This window comes from Diabrotica virgifera, chromosome 6 (genome assembly GCF_917563875.1).
Source record: "Diabrotica virgifera virgifera chromosome 6, PGI_DIABVI_V3a".
Lineage (NCBI taxonomy): Eukaryota > Metazoa > Arthropoda > Insecta > Coleoptera > Chrysomelidae > Diabrotica > Diabrotica virgifera.
Window position 1 is genome coordinate 205,057,932 of NC_065448.1, and position 17,996 is coordinate 205,075,927.

Below are 17,996 nucleotides of genomic sequence, written 5' to 3' on the forward strand. Positions count from 1 at the left end.
ACTAACACGAGAATTTTACTGTCACCGTTGCATGTGGTTGTCTTTTTAAAGACAGATCACATGCTATGATTTTTTTGTGACGGATATTCTTGAGTTAAAATTGATTTCATGTAATCGAATGAACTATTTTTCAATAAAGTCGTCCCAGGAACGCAACTCATAAATATTGGCAATATCATTTTAAAGTCTTCTACTTATATATCAAAATTGCCGATATAAATGAGTCAGATTAAATTAAATTATATTACAAGAATTTTTTACTAAGCAACAACATTTTTGTTTAACTTATTAATATTTTGTATTTTGACAACGACGTCCGAAGTGGACGTCGAAACGTTAATAAAATTATTTTTTCAAGTTAAATTGTGGCTTATTTCCCAATTAGAATATTTAATTACAAAAATGCCACAAAGAAATAGCTTCAGAACAATATTAAATAAAAAGCGAATAATTTTCTTTGTATCCTTTATGTTCCCGATCCCAACCCCGGAAAAAGAAGGAAGGAGAGAAATAAAAATCTCGTAAAAACCAAGACGGTAAAAACCAGACCTGTCTAGGGTTACAGAGGATGAGTGTGTCCAAAAGCAGGCGAAGATAATTAGGTAGCAATGGCTGGACGAGCCGGAGAACATATTTAAACATAGAAGACTAAACTGGGCTATATAGTCTTGACAATAATTAATCTAGAGGGAAGAAGACCCTGAACAAAATCACCTGTCCTTGCAGGGTGGGCACTGAAAAGATGGACCAGTAATCCATACCTCACAAAAACTAAATAAGTGTCGGAACAAGGTACAGAATAAACAACAAACAAAATCGGCAACAAAAACACATTTTGGAACATGGAATATACAGTGAATCAGTAAAAACTCGAACGTGTAAAGGATATGCAACATCTCAAATTTAATGTATTGGTTCTCACAGAAACAAAAAAGAAAGGTAGTGGATCAGAAATAGTAGGTGATCACTTGCCTGTATATAGGGTGAGGCAGATAAAGGGCCTATTAGAAATATCTCGAGAACTAAAGGCAACTGAATTATGAAAATTGGAATAAGGGGATTTTGAAGACTGATCTATTTAATGAAAATATTTTCATCTATTTGGTACTTCCGGTTATACCGGAAGTTGCTTATAACTTCGTGTTTTTAAGTAGGACACCCTGTATATTTTTACATTTTTGGATTCTCCTCGATTTCTTCTTTCTTAAAATATAAGGTTTTGTAACATTATACAGGGTAGGTTAAAAGATAATTACGTTTTTTTTTATTAATTTCGTAGCAATATTCACACCCTGTAGGATTGTAGTATTTTGACATAATAAACTCTATTTATGTTCAAATGATTTCTAATACAGTCTATTATTGTTAACAATTATTAGTATAGCTAAATTTTTAATTTTAGTATACAGGGTGGGTCGAAACTCGGAATGAGTATTTTCTGAGTTTTCTTAAATGGAACACCCTATATTTTAGTATTGTAATGAAATGATATTTCATGGTACTTTTTTACTTCTTAAGCATTCCCTATACCTAACTGCTTTAATTTGTGCTTAATTGTTAATCGCACCAATATTCTTAACTTCGATGGTATTTTGATAGCTCAACCATTATTGGCAATTTTAAGTATCAGTCTAGATTAATATGTATTTATTTCCAAAAAAATTATTTGTGATTGAATATTTTCACGGCCAACCTAATACAATTTCACATATTTTGTGTTGCAATTAATGTTTGATTTGAATCACCAATAGCTCACAAATTAAAGCAGTTAGATATAGGGAATGCTTAAGAAATTAAAAAGTACCATAAAATAACATTCTATTACAATATTAAAATACAGAGTGTTCCAAATAAGAAAACTCAGAAAATACTCATTCCGAGTTTCGACCAACCCTGTATACTAAAATGAAAAATTTAACTATACCAATAATTCCTAACAATAGTAGACTATATTAAAAATCATTTGAACATAAATATAGTTTATTATGTCACACTGCTACAATCCTACAGGGTGCGAATGTTGCTACGAAATTAATAAGAAAACGTAATTATCTTTTAACCTACCCTGTATAATATTACAAAACTTTATATTTTAAGAAAGAAGAAATCGAGGAGAATCCAAAAATGTAAAAATATACACGGTGTTCCATTAAAAAAAACGAAGTTACAATCAACTTCCGGTATAACCGGAAGTAGCAAAGAATCCAAAATATTTTCATTAAATAGTTCACATCTCAAAACCCCTATATTCCAATTTTCATGATTTTCTTACTTTTAGTTCTCGAGATATTTCTAATAGGCCCTTTATCTGCCTCACCCTGTATAGCGGAGGATCGAAAGAACGACGAGCAAGCAGGGGAGTTTCAATACTAATAAAGAAATGTATGGCACTCTCTGAATGAATTGAAAAATAAGACGTCTCTAGTTTTCGTTTTGCAACAAAATTATCATTTATTTCTATTAGTTTACTCCTAACAGAGTATGCAGGACCAAGTTTTCGTTGGAATCTTTGCCACGCTGAGCAGGCAGGAAGCGAGATACAATTCATAGATCTCCCCTAACCTTCTTTCCTCAACATTCGTATGATTTGCAAATTATAGAAACCAAGGCGTTACCAGTAACTTGGTCTCAATAAAAGTTGTCTTTTAATATTATTTTTAATTTTATTGAAGTAAAACTTTCGATTGTTGTAAGCAGATCGTACCACGGCACCCGTATCGTATTATTTTGTTGTAATTCGGTATCATAGTGTGTCCCACCTTGACTTTACAGTACAGGTTCTTATGACCAACAGTGATGCCAAATTTTATCAGAAACAGGTTTTAAGCAAATATACTTTTTTCTATAGGATAACTTAGGAATTAATATTATTGACATTTTGTGGCTGTCAGGGGTTCAAAAACATTTTTTTTTCGAAAAACAACTGAACTAACTAACAATTAATGAACTTCAACGAATCAAATGAACTAACTAAAATTAATTTTAAGTTTAAAATTTATACTAAATTTTAATGAGGGTGAAAACACATTAAAATGACATTAATTTCAGGTTGGAAATCAGTTAAAGGGGGGGGGGGAGAATGGTTTGAAATATTTAATTTTTTTATTTTTTATTTTAAATAAAAGTGCATACTTTCAACAATACTCTCTGAAAATTTCCGATGGATTGGAGTAAAATTACCAGAGATACAGCATGTTGAATATCTCTACCTTCGAGTCGCTTTGCCGCGGCTTCGCGCCAGCACAATTGAGCGTCGTAAGAAACGTTAAACAACTGTTCGCCTTTTCATTTGTAGATTACTCCGTGATTAAAAAAATATATTCCAACGTGTATCACTTTACGATTTGACAGACAAATAAGAAGATGAAGATGCAGTTGTCAAACCTTTAAACGCTATTTTCTCAAAACTGCTTTTCCAAAGCGGTGGACATTGTAACTGAAAAACTACTTGACCGATCTGCCTGAAATTTTGCATAGATTTTCTTTAGACATTTCATGAGGTAACAACGTCAAAATATTTTTCGTTTTGTGCTTATTTTTTGTTCAACAATAATAAATCTCTTGATTTTCACAAAAATTTTGACTTTTGAGTGATACCAAAAATTCAAAAATCAATAAAAATAAAAAAACTCGAAGTTGTTACCTCGTGAAACTCATAAGCTAATTAAATCTTTTTGAATTTTTTGTTTCGTATGATTCAGTGACGAGTTCTGATGTCCACCGCAAAATCCATTTTTTTTTCAGCTGCCTGTCAAAATTTGTCAACAATTGCTAATTTTTCAATATTTTGGATTGATTTTCTTTTAAATATTCTTTGAATTGTACTTAATATATTTATTTAATTTAAAAATAAAATAATTGTACCATAGCTTCGAAACAAATTCACAAAAATGTGCTTGATATGTTGATTTCAAACCATACCCCCCCTTAAGAATAACAATAAACTGCAATTAGGATCCAAATTTTCCAAATAAGCAATCAGTTACTCAATACAATGTTATGAGTAATAATTATAAGTTTATTTGATATTCTTTGTTATAATTTAATTTAGGTGAACTGACCATCAACAATTACAATTTATTTATCCTTAACTGTAGGACAATATTAAACTTTACTTAAACTTTTTTTGGCTTGGACTATAGTATTCAGCCAGTCTCAATCAAAAGTAAATGTATTAAAGATATTGCCAATTAGTGAAACATGGTTATTATAATAATATTACAATTTTGTACGTCTTATTTTACATACTTATTACAGCTAATGTACATACTATGTTAATAAATATTATAAATATAATGTTTATCAAGAACGCATAGTGTATACATTTTACAAATAAAATTATTAATCTTAATATTTAAAATAAATGCATTCTTTTTATATTTTTTTTTGTTTTGTTTTTTTGCTTTGTTTTTTTTTGTTTTGTTTTTTTTTTAAGTAAGTCTGACAATATATTTTATATTTTTCTTGACATTACTTCAGAACTGTCTACACTGTCAATACATAAATTAACAACCATAGAACAACATCCACTTTTAATATTGGATATTTTAACATTCTTAACCAAAAAAAGTTATTACGCATATCGATTATAAAATTGCTGATTACTTTTCGAAAATGACTATCACTCACAAAAAACAATGAAAAATATTGTTTTACTACAATGCTACTGACTGTAACGGGTTAGTTTTAATTTAGCATTTTTAGGTAATGTTCGATTGAAAATTCTTTTGAAGAAAATCGGCATCGCCGCGCTAAAAACTCCCATAAGGATTGCATTGTCATATGTTCGTGTACTGTAAAGTCAAGGTGGGACAGACATTAGCAGTCGGATTTGTTTTAGTTCATTCAAAGACAGTCATATATCTGATGATAGCTTAGGAGCTTGAAATCGGTTACGGTGTTTATGGCACTCTCTGAATGAATTGAAATATAAGACGTCTCTAGTTTTCGTTTTGCAACAAAATTATCATTCATAATTTTAGTATTTATTAAATTTATTCGTCAAAATTAATATTTTCGTCAAAATTATTCGTCCGATATTAAATCGGTCCCATTTAAAATTATAGGTCACAGCGGCTCTGTAACGTCATCTATCACTATTACGTCACCTGTTATGACTAGTTAAGCCTACGTCCGGTTATTTGCTCCCTCCAAATTTCGTTATTATAAGTATAACCGTGCAATTGATACAAAGGGGGAGGAGACCCTTGGCTAGCACCGGACTGGGACGTTTCGCCGTCGCCGTTTCGCCGTCGCCATTTCGCCGTAGCCGTTTCGCCGTCGAGCCACTTCGCCGTCGGCCGTTTCGCCGTCGAGCCAGTTCGCCGTCGGCCGTTTCGCCGTCGCCATCCCGGCATTGGTTAAGTTTACAAAAACGTGATAACATACTAACTTTGTTTATACTAAATGTCGCAAGAACGTGATAACATACTTACTTTTTTTATACTAAATGTCAGTGTAAGTAAAATACTGAAGTTGCTAGACTATTATCAGATTCCCGGAAATAAACAATATTGAGAAAAGGGATTTCAATTTCAATTGTTTTTACTCTATCAAAAATAAAAGACTTCATTATGCAAAAGTGATAGTATATAATCGTTAGAAAACCATTCAAAATTTATATACAAGTAATGATCATCCCGAAATTATAAGTACGAATGCTAACAACGAAATAGCGACGGCGAAATGGCTCGACGGCGAAACGGCGACGGCGAAATGGCTCGACGGCGAAACGGCGACGGCGAAATGGCGACGGCGAAACGGCGACGGCGAAATGTCCTAGACCCGCTAGCACTGTATAATGATAATTAACCAAAATCATAGAATTGAAACTACCTTATTTGACGTTTCGGTTTCACTTTTCCTCAGAGGTCCACTGGCGAAGCGTCCATGTAACCACTGTTACCATTGGTAACAGTTAAAAATCTTGCAATGTAAATATTTTTTTTATGACTACTATGAAATAATTCCATTTATATTTTTTACCAACAGAAATATTTGTTAATAGTACCTAATTCAGTAAATAGCCAACTAGACGCACGAAAATATTGGAGAGATTATGCGAATCCGTTGCACTTTATATTATACGTTGTTACCACTTTTGGTTGTGGTAACGCAGGAGGATCCTCGCTATCGGTCGGGACTAGCTCGTTTCCGAAAATTTTGAAGGCTCTAGAGACGGCGCGTGGGCACGCTGTGTATATCAGTATTACTACATACCATTTTTTGGTTTGGTAACGTTAGTTTAGTACCTATTACATATTACAGTGTGCGTGCATTTAAACATGGAAGAGTGTTGCTGCGTATTGCGTAATCGATCAACCACATACTTGAAAAGTCATTCTCCTTTATATTTTTTTTATATATACTTTTGAAGAAAAAAATGAGATTATTGAAAATGAAAGACTTAAAATATAAACAATAGTTTTCAAAATATGTTCTTTTTCCTACTTGTTCATTTTTTTATGTTAATTTTATTGTAGAATAATCTGTTTAGTTTCTTTATTATTTATTGTTATACCTATTACATATACATAATTACATACATATAATTTGGGAATAGTGATTTGTTTAATTTTATCCCACAGGATTGAAAACAAAAACTTATATTTGGGAGATTTGCACTGCACAGGTCAAAACGTCAAATAAAATAATAAACCATCGCAAAACATTAAGCCCTGACGTTTTGACTAGTTTAACGTCATGCTGGTGCGATTTTTTGAATAAATTGTTCATTTTGAAAAAAAAAATCGCAGATTTTCTAAAAATATTGTTTAAAGAAACATACTTACGATCTTACAAAGTCGACCTGAATAGAATGATCAATAACCAAATCAGCGGGACATCTTGGATTAATTTTTTTAGGATCTCCTCCCAATTCCTTGACTTTGTCCCTCATAACTGCGAAATCGACTACGGCGGGTACACCGGTAAGATCCTAGAAACCGAATAAGCAATTATACAGGGTGTCTAGAAACTCTCCTGACAAACAATTCAAATTTTTTTCAAATTCTAGTTCTCAATTTGTGAGTAAAACGAAGGTAACCACCACCATCTGTTTATGCGTATTTCGATCTCTTGATATCTTCAGAACAGCCCGTCGTGTGCTCTGAATAGAAAACAAATCTAACTGTCGTGTAAACAAATTAATAAGAAATAATTTGCAAAAGCACGCAATATCAACATCTACACACATAGGCAAAATTAGCCGAACACCTTATAAATGGGACATGTTTGATGTGTCGAATTTCCTAAACCAGTGGTCCGATTTGAGTGATTCTTTTAGTATGTTATAGCCTTATTATTTAAGAATATCGTTGTAATAATATTGTTACTAGACAGGTAAATATCATTTTATACCGGGTGTACCAATCTCACTGTGTTTTTTTCTTAAAGTTTGGAATATTCTAGCCCTGTGGCAATATTCTAGCATATGTAAAATATTAAAGTTAATACTTGATTGTAGAATTAGGCTTTCTTAACATTTTTCTTTTTGATTCATTTACTTATGTGAGATAATAAAAAAGTTATGTGCGTTAACAACTATCCATGTTTTTCATCAATAAATCCTCATAGTAGGTGAGAAAAGTATACGAAATTCGCAGTTACTCGAGAGTTATGGGGACCTATTGGATTGTGAAGAGTATGTGCTAAGATCAGAAAAAGGTTAAGTTAAGTTTTCCATAAAGTGGGGGACTTTTCATTTTTTAATTCAATTTTCCATTTGAAACAATCATTTTTCTTCGATTATAGCGCTATCTATCCATAATTCGAAAAAATGTGTCGAATAAAACTTGCTTATTTTTACGTAAAGAATCCAAATCTGCAATAAAAATTGGGGGCTCCTATTTAAGATTTTAAATTAAATCCCCCACCCAACCTCCGTGGGAGCTCCTGACAACCCACGGAGAGGGGTGGGGGATAAATTAAAAATTTTAAATACGAACCCTGCGATATTTCGCGAAATGAACATCAGATCGTAAAACTGCAAAATACACCTGTTCAATATTTTTCAAAAATCTACCGAATGGCACCAAACACGACCCCCACGGAGGTGGGAGGTTACTTTAAAATCTTAAATAGGAGCCCCCAATTTTTATTGCAGATTTGGATCCTTGACGCAAAAATAAGCAACTTTTATTTGCAACATTTTTTCCAATTATGGATAAATGGCGCTATAATCGAAAAAAAAACGATTGGTGGAAATAGAAAATTAAATTAAATTAAAAAAATGGAAAGTCCCACACTTTAGAAAACTTTACCTAACTTTTTTTTGGTTTTAGCACCCACTCTTCATAATCCAATAGGTCCCCATAACGCTCGAGTAACTGCAAATTTAGCATACTTTCCTCCCCTACTATGAGGATTTATTGATAAAAAACATGGCTAGTTGTTAAAGCACATAACTTTTTTTATTTTCCAACATAAGCAAATGAATCGAAAAATTGGTACGGTCCTGCGAGTGGAAAGCGATTGATAAAGTGCTCCTTCAAATCCAATTTTTGGAAGGTTATTAGTGTATTTTAATTCATTAGACCGATTATGTAGTTAAGTGCCATAGCATAGATTGCATGTAGGAAACAAAAGCGGTAAAAACTGTAAGTAGAACTAATTTAAATACATTTAATTAATTTAGACAATATAAACGCCGTCAGCCGAGCCAAAATAAAAAGCAGAAAAGCGACAACAGTACTGATAAGAACCACATTTTTTGGAAACGGAAAGAAAACAGGGCCGGCCTAAGAGATATTCAACATCAAAAATAGAGAAAATATTTTGAGGTTTTAGGAAGGTAGACACGGCCTGCTCGGAATACAGGGAAGGGTGAGCTTGAATTGAGTAGGGTTCACGCCTTATGAACTGCACTCGAGACGCGGTGGATGCCTAACCTGATCCCATTCAAATAAAAATGGAGAAACAAATGGAGGCGTTGTTGGAGATGCTACAAGCTGTGCATCAAATAAAAGATATAAAGAAGGTCAATAAGCAGTATTTTAATGAGATGAAGGAAATAGTGAAAGAGAATGAATTAATTAAAGAAGAAAACAAGATACTGAAAAATCATATAAACCTGATAAATAATAGATTAGACAAATTAGAAAACAAAGAAAGGAGAAATAACATCGTAATCCAAGGCCTTAATGTCAAGACGGATGAACACAGCATTCTAAAAGAGGAAATGAAAACTTTCCTAAATAACGAGCTAGGAGTGCAAGTAACAGTAGCACATGCTAAAAAGTTAGGCAGTAAAACCTGTTTGATCAAGCTAAGCAACGAGTCTGAAAAATATAATGTCATGAAGAATAAAATCAAACTAAGAGGGTACAGACAAGGAAAAATATATATTAACGAGGACATGAGCAAGAAGGAGAGGGATATACAAGGAAAAATAAGAATAAAGGCAAAAGAAGAAAGAAGCAAGGGGAAGAATCTCTGTGCCAACTTTAATATATGCAAGTGAGACATGGGTAAACAATGCAAAAATAGACAATACAATAAACGCAGCGGAGATGAAGCAGCTAAGAAAAATAGCAGGAAAAACGAAATTGGACAGAATAAGAAATGAAGATATTAGACAAAGACTGAAACAGGAATCGATAATAACCAAGATACAAAAAAGAAAATTAAAATGGTATGGACACATTAACAGAACGGACCAGGGAAGACTACCAAAGCAGGTGATGGAATCGAAAAGATATGGTAAAAGAAGGAAAGGGAGGCCAAGGAAGAGATGGATCGATCAGATTATAGAAATTGGACAGGAAAAAGGAAAAACACATCAACAAATGAAAGAGTTAGCAAAGGACCGCAAGAAATGGAAGAGATGGATAGAAGATGAATAAAACCTCCGACGCCCCTGAGTGGCATAAGGAGTTTCGAGAAAGAAGAGAAGAAGAAGAAGCAAATGAATCAAAAAAGAAAATGTTAAGAAAGCCTAAGTCTACAATCGAGTTTTAATTTTAATATTTTATATATGCTAGAATATTCCACAGGGTGTTCAGAACTTTAAGAAAAAAACACAGTATGATTGTTACAACCGGTATAAAATGACATTTACGTGTCTAGCAACAATATTATTACACCGATATTCTTAAATAATAAGGCAATAACATACTAAAAAAATCACTCAAATCGGACAACAGGTTTAGGAAATTCGAGACATTAAACATGTCCCATTTTTAAGGTGTTCGGCTAATTTTGCCGGTGTGTGTATTAAGAGCAACGAGAAATCTAAATAACCGTAGAACTATAAGACTTCTTACTGTGGAAACAAATTCTGATTTTTACCTGTATCCTATTCCTATATAGAAATCAAAACTCGTTTGATATTTACCTAGATAAATTGACGTGCTGTGGAATGCATATCGTAGATTTCCCATGTCTATCCATTTATCGTTATTTTTCCTTGTAAATTCTAGAAGAATCGGATACAGGCACAGGTAAAAATTAGAATTTATTTCCAGCGTAAGAAGTCTTGACACACACCGGCAGAATTAACGAAACACCTTAAAAATGGGACATGTTAGATGTCTCGAATTTCCTAAACCAAATATCGGTGTAATAATATTGTTGCTAGACAGGTAAATGTCATTTTATACCGGGTGTAACAATCATACTGTGTTTTTCCTTAAAGTTCGGTGGACAATTCGATATAAATATTAGGTTCGAATTGTTTTCTAATGCCCTTTTGTCCGATTCTTCTCGATCGAAGATGGTAAATGGTAAATAAATGGTTGAAGTGTGGAGTTTAATTGACAGCTACTGATAATTACACGATAGTTGTTGGTCAGGTAACTTTTTATAATAGACTGCGACTCAAAATAGTCCCTTTGGCTAATTTATAATCTCATCAAAATATACAAATCCTCAATAACTTGCATGGTAACAAGGAACTATGAACTTGCAATCTACAGTTTAATCGAGAAAGCTATTACAAAACTTAGGAAGTTCAAATGGAAATACCACGATTTGGCAATTTATTTAGGTTGCAGAAAGTTCACTGGACTCTAATAATTAAAATATTACTCGATATGTTTACCAATGTTTCAATTATACACGGTGAAACTATAAACGTTTAGGAAGTTAAGAATACTGTGAGATTACAAATTAAGGGATTAATTTGAGATTGAACATTCGGAACACCCTGTGGAATATTCTAGCATATTATATAAAATATTGAAATTAAAACTCAATTGTAGCCTTAGGCTTTCTTAACATTTTCTTTTTTGGTTAATTTGCTTATGTTGGTTAATAAAAAAGTTGGTATTTTACCAACTAGCCATGTTCTTCATCAATACAGTATAAACATTTTAGATACATCCCGTATGCACGCCAATGGTGAATATAAAATTCTTAATTGTGTGTCAAAACATGCGCAATAACTACCTCTTAAAACCTACCAAGTTTAATTTGCATATCACAACCGGTTTTAGAGCAATAAATAAATCGTCAGTTTGTAAGAAAAAATTCAACATCCCGTATCTCGGAAACGAAGCATTTGCGGACATATGTTTATAAAGCAAACGGTCAATTTTTTTTTGCCGAATTGCCCCTTAAAATTTGTCGCACTTATTTAGAAACACCCTGTATTGATGAAGAACATGGCTAGTTGTTCAAGTACCTAACTTATTTATTATCCAACATAAGCAAATGAATCAAAAAAGAAAATGTTAAGAAAGCCTAAGGCTACAATTGAGTTTTAATTTCAATATTTTATATGTGCTAGAGTCTAGTGCATTCCACAGGGTGTTCCGAACTTTAAGGAAAAAACACAGTGTTATTTTTACCCCCGTAAAAAATGACATTTACCTGTTTGGCAACAATATTATTACACCGATATTCTTAAATAATATGCCTATATATAACATACTAAAAAAATCACTCAAATCGGACAACTGGTTTAGGAAATTCGAGACATCTAACATGTCCTATTTTTAAGGTGTTAATTTTGCGATGTATGTAGTTCTATGGTTCTTTAGATATCTCGTTGCTTTTAATAGATGTCGCTATGCGTCCTTTTGCAAATTATTTCTTAATTTGCTTACACGACAGTTATAGACGGAGAGGCAGCGCTGACAATTATCTTTGAATTTACTAAAGCTAAATTTTTCACAGTTCATTACTGTGATTGTGTAGAGAAACATACTGCGGTCGGTCAAGCGAAACGTAGAACAGGGGTTACTGAGAGGGTGTCAAAGTTGCTTTCCTACGAAGATAATTAAATCCATTTACTAAGGCTGAAAATCAGTACACACATTCTAAATTGAATATAAATAAAAATTATTATAGTCGGTCAGCTGTTTGACGGGACAGAGCCGGTCGGTCGGCCCCAATGAATGTACAGGCTTATTCACTATATTTGGACCCCCTTGTAAACTGCTTTATTTACAGAATTAGAAAAAAATGTAAAATACAAAAGTTATTCGATTTTTTAATTATGATTTTTTGACATATATATCGTACTAGTGACGTCATCCATCTGGGCGTGATGACGTAATCGACTATTTTTTAAATGAGAATAGGGGTCGTGTGCTAGCTCATTTGAAAGGTTATTCAATTCTCTATACAGTACTATAAACATTAAGATCATTATTTATACAGGGGGTCCAAAAATTTTTTTGAATTATTAATTAAACAATTAATTTAATTAAAAAAAATTGTTTGGACACCCTGTATAATTAATCATGTTAATGTTTTTATTACTGAATAGGGAATTGAACCTTTCAAATGAGCTAGCGCTCGACTCCTATTCCCATTTAAAAAATTGTCGATTACGTCATCACGCCCAAATGGATGACGTCACTAGTACGATATATATTAAATAGTCAAAAATTCTATCTATCTATAAGCGAGGTTCCTACAGCCTCTGCCGCTTCTCGCATTTCGACCGCCATCGTTTTCTGTCCATCCATTCGTCTTCTTTGATGGCTCTATCTTTCATGATGTGCCGTACATTTTCTTCCCAGGCAACTGAAGGTCTTCCCCTTCTTCTTCTTTGGTGTGGTATGTAATTCAAAGCTTTCTTTGGCCATATATCTTCATTCATTCGTTTCACGTGACCATACCACACTAGTTGTCTAGTTTCAATCCTATCTACACTGGAATATACAGTATGTGTCCTCCTTCTAATATCTTCATTCCTGATGTGATCTTTTTTAGATATAACACACGCTCTCCTTAGATAATCCATTTCTACTACTTCTATTCTTTTTCTATCTTTTTTTGTCATCTGCCAAACTTCTGCCCCATAAGTCATAATAGGCTCTATCAAGGTACGATAGATTGTCAATTTCGTTTTTTGTCTTATATCTTTAGACCACAGTAGAGAGCTTAGAATGTTTACCGCTTTTTTGCCCTGCTGCGTTCTCTTTTCGATGTCTCTTTTGGTAGTGCCTTCTTTAGATATTATAGATCCGAGATATTTATATTCATTACATCTTTTTGTGGTTCTAATTTCTAACTCTGGAACTTCTTCATCATCCCCTATTTTAAGATACTACCCCAGGCTGTGGGTGAAAAAACGTGATATAATTCAGGAATTTTTGAAACCTATCAGGTGTTGTAAAGGACGATGCCAGGAATAACTTCTACTAAAATGTAACCAAAAATATTGTGCGCTTTTTTTTAATTGCGATTTTCATTTGTTAAATTTGCAATTTTTATTGATTTTTAATTTTGTAGCTTAGGATATTGATTTTAGAGAAAAACCTTTTTATAGAAAGTTGTAGTAAATTAAAAAACCTACAATTTGAGGTTCGGCAAGTTTAATTTGGTTAATTGGTTAATGCAAAACAGCCTTTTTTACAATTGCATTATTTATTGTACATATAATTTTTTTTATTTTTTAAAGCTTTAAAATGAAGATCTTTCAATTCCAAACATAAAAAAAAATTGTAAAGCCAGATTAACGAATTTGTTGCTTAGATATTATAAATTGTTTATCCCAAGAGATCAAATGTCGAAGGCTATAACTTTTTGAAAAAAAATCGTAGGAAGTTTGTGAAACATCCAATCTCCTACGAAAGAGTTATGTTTTCATAGTCTGATGTAAATAAATGCGTAAAACATTTTTAAACCTCTAATTTTTGGATTTGAAAATAAGGGGGCAAATTTCGTTATAAACATTTAGAGCTGAAGCGGCCCTGTACATCCTATGAGTTTTTAACTTACATATTATTGTTGCTGAAGATGAAACGAAGATTTATAAAAAATAAAAAATTCTACGACCAACTGAAGCCGAGATAATTTTTGGGTTTGAAAATAAGGGGGCAAATTTCGTTATAAACACTTAGAGCTGAAGCGGCCCTGTATATCCTATGAGTTTCTAACTTACAGATTATTGTTGCTAAAGACGAAACGAAGATTTATAAAAAAATTAAAATTTTATAGAACCAACTGAAGCCGAGATAATTGTTTTTTTTTTCTTAAATCATAGTGCGTTTATTTATAACAATTAAGAAATTATTTTACAGTCATTGACTAAAGAAAGACATATTATCTTAAAATAAAAATTATTATAAAATATAATTACATTTAATTATTAAAAATTATTTTTTAAATCGGTGCTTTTGCAAGCGGCCGAATTTTGCAAATCGCCCGGCTCGCTTCAAATCCGCGCGCTCGGAAAATTTTTACGTAACTTGTATTAAATTTTGACAGAAAACAATTTAATAATATTACCATTATAATATACAGTCTATTTACCACTGTATTTGTTTTTCTTGATAAACTTTTATATGTGAAATCCAAAAAGAATAGTCACTACAAGAAGAAAAAGTTTTATATTGTATATTATAGTAAGAAGTACATAACAGTATTATTATTATATTTATATAACAATGAAAAAATTAAAAATATAGTTATATTTCATATATGTGTATCATTTTTGTAATATTATTTCTTCAGAAATGAAATTTCACATATAAAAGTTTATCAAGAAAAACAAATACAGTGGTAAATAGACTGTATATTATAATGGTAATATTATTAAATTGTTTTGTCAAAATTTAATACAAGTTACGTAAAAATTTTCCGACAGCGCGGATTTGAAGCGAGCCGGGCGATTTGCAAAATTCGGCCGCTCGCAAAAGCACCGATTTTAAAAATAATTTTTAATAATTAAATGTAATTATATTTTATAATAATTTTTATTTTAGGATAATATAAGTCTTTCTTTAGTCAATGACTGTAAAATAATTTCTTAATGGTTATAAATAAAGGCACTACGACTTAAGAAAAAAAAAAACAATTATCTCGGCTTCAGTTGGTTGTAAAAAATTTTTATTTTTTATAAATCTTCGTTTTGTCTTCAGCAACAATAATCTGTAAATTAGAAACTCATAGGATGTACAGGGCCGCTACAGCTCTAAATGTTTATAACGAAATTTGCCCCCTTATTTTCAAACCTAAAAATTATCTCGGCATCAGTTGGTCGTAGAAATTTTTTATTTTTTTATGAATCTTTGTTTCATCTTTAGCAACAATATTCTGTAAGTTAAAAACTCATAGGATGTACAGGGCCGCTTCAGCTCTAAATGTTTATAACGAAATTTGCCCCCTTATTTTCAAACCCAAAAATTAGAGGTTTAAAAATGTTTTACGCATTTATTTACATCAGAATATGAAAATACAACTCTTTAGAAGGACATTAGATGTTTCACCAACTCTCTACGATTTTTTTTCAAAAAGTTATAGCCTTCGACATTTGACCTCTTGGGATAAACAATTTATAATATCTAAGCAACAAATTCGTTAATCTGGCTTTACAATTTTTTTTATGTTTGGACTTGAAAGATCTTCATTTTTAAGCTTTAAAAAATAAAGAAAAATTATATGTACAATAAATAATGCAATTGTAAAAAACGGCCATTTTGGACCTTTCGCAGGCTGTTTTGCAATAACTAATTAACCAAATTAAACTTGTCGTACCTCAAATTGTAGGTTTTTTAATTTACTACAACTTTCTATAAAAAAGTTTTTCTCTAAAATCAATATCCTAAGCTACAAAATTAAAAATCAATAAAAATTGCAAATTTAACAAATGAAAATCGCAATTAAAAAAAAAGCGCACAATATTTTTGGTTACATTTTAGTAGAAGTTATTCCTGGCATCGTCCTTTACAACACCTGATAGGTTTCAAAAATTCCTGAATTATATCCTGAAATCGACCTATTTTTTACCCACAACCTGGGGTATACTCTGTCTTTGACATATTCATATTGATTCATAATGTCAAAAATTCATAATTTAAAAATCGAATAACTTTTGTATTTTACATTTTTTTCTAATTCTGTAAATAAAGCAGTTTACAAGGGGGTCAAAATATAGTGAATAACCCTGTACATTCTTATTTATATTTAATTTAGAATGTGTGTACGGATTTTCAGCCTTTAGTAAATGGATTTAATTACCTTCGTAGGAAAGCACCTTTGATACCCTCTCAGTAACCCCTGTTCTTCGTTTCGCTTGACCGACCGCAGTATGTTTCTCTACACAATCACAGTAATCAACTGTAGTCGATGAAATGAAGCATTTTGGCTCGCAATTATTTCGTCCAGCATGGATTTACTTGAAATTTTCACACAAGGTAGGAAATAGTCCAAGTATCATTTTCTATATCATGCTGCTGTACGCTAAAACCTTGGGGGTAGTTGCCACCCCATCTCGGGGGTCGGAATTTTTTATTACATTTTAACCATGTAAATCGATGTAAAATTTAATTTTAAGAAAAAAATGTTTTTTACATTTTCTTCGTAAAACTAATATTTTTCGAGTTATTCGTGGTTGAAAGTAACAGTTTTTCGACGGAAAAATCGACTTTTTTAGAGGGTTTTTTGACAATAACTCGAAAAATATGCATTTAATCAAAAAAACTGTGGATATCAAAATTGTATCTTTTAGTAACACAAACGAAACTGTTTTTCTATTACGACCAATACAAACCGAGATACGGCATGTTAAAGGTTAGCTTTTTTCGTCAAATGCATAATTTGAAATAATCAAAGCCAAATAACGGGTAAACTTTGCATTTTCCAGGAAAACTTACATGATGTTTTTTCAAGTATACAATAAGATCTTTCAAAACAAATAATAAAAAGTTTCTAGCATAAAAATTGAGCAACTTATGATCAAAAAAAAGTCGGTACCTGTTTTTCTCTACGAAAAAAACAGTGAAAACAACCCCCTAACTACCCTTGTAACTAAAAATTGGTCTTCACCTTTCTGTAACTCCGTTTATATTTATATTATCAATACATTCAAAAAGTTTTACCTATTTAAAAGGCCTAATTTTAGAAAAATTGGAGTTTAAAGAAAAATTGATTTTTTGCAATTTTGCATTTTTTATCATTTTCTTCAAAATATCTCCGAAAATACTGGAGATACGAAAAAAATAATAGATTACTAAATTATAGATTTTTTAATAGCTAAAATTTCCTTGTGCATAGATTTTCATTACAGTGAACAGTTCACGAGATATAGCTGTTTAAAACATCTATTTACGAGCAAACGAGGCCTTTCGGAGCCTTTAAACCCACCTCAATTAAAAAATAAGGGATCTTACGGAATATAATTTACACAGTCTTATTACTCTTCAAAAATTCTACAAAACTATTATTGAAAAAAATTTTTATCGCCAAAAATGAAGGAGCTATGTTTATAGAACTAATTTTTTTTTACGAAAAATTCGAATAGTCCCCTTATAGAGCATTTTCAATGTACCTATATAATACCACAGAGCCGGTTCATATACTGGATGACTAAAAAACTATTTGTATGTGTATTTTTATATATTTGTAAATTCGTATTTTTGTGTAAATAAATGTTCTTGTAATTCTTTAATTCTACTTTTTTCTGTATAGATCTATTATATTGTCTACTTATAAAAATTGCAATGTTATTAAGGGTGGTTTTTAAGGGTTGAAATATTATGATATTATATCCTAAAGTATAAAACAATCATTATTTAACCAGTCAAAACCAAATTTTACCTATTTTA

General features: G+C 31.6%; 1 protein-coding gene across 1 annotated transcript in view; it reads right to left on the minus strand.

Moving 5' to 3' along the window:
* Positions 1 to 17,996, minus strand: part of LOC126887139 (cytoplasmic aconitate hydratase-like) — a 181,180-nt gene that overhangs the window by 124,488 nt on the left and 38,696 nt on the right. Inside the window, exon 4 of the mRNA XM_050654501.1 lies at positions 6,792 to 6,937. Within this exon, the coding sequence (XP_050510458.1) occupies positions 6,792 to 6,937 (146 nt within the window). The remainder of the gene's footprint in view (positions 1 to 6,791; positions 6,938 to 17,996) is intronic.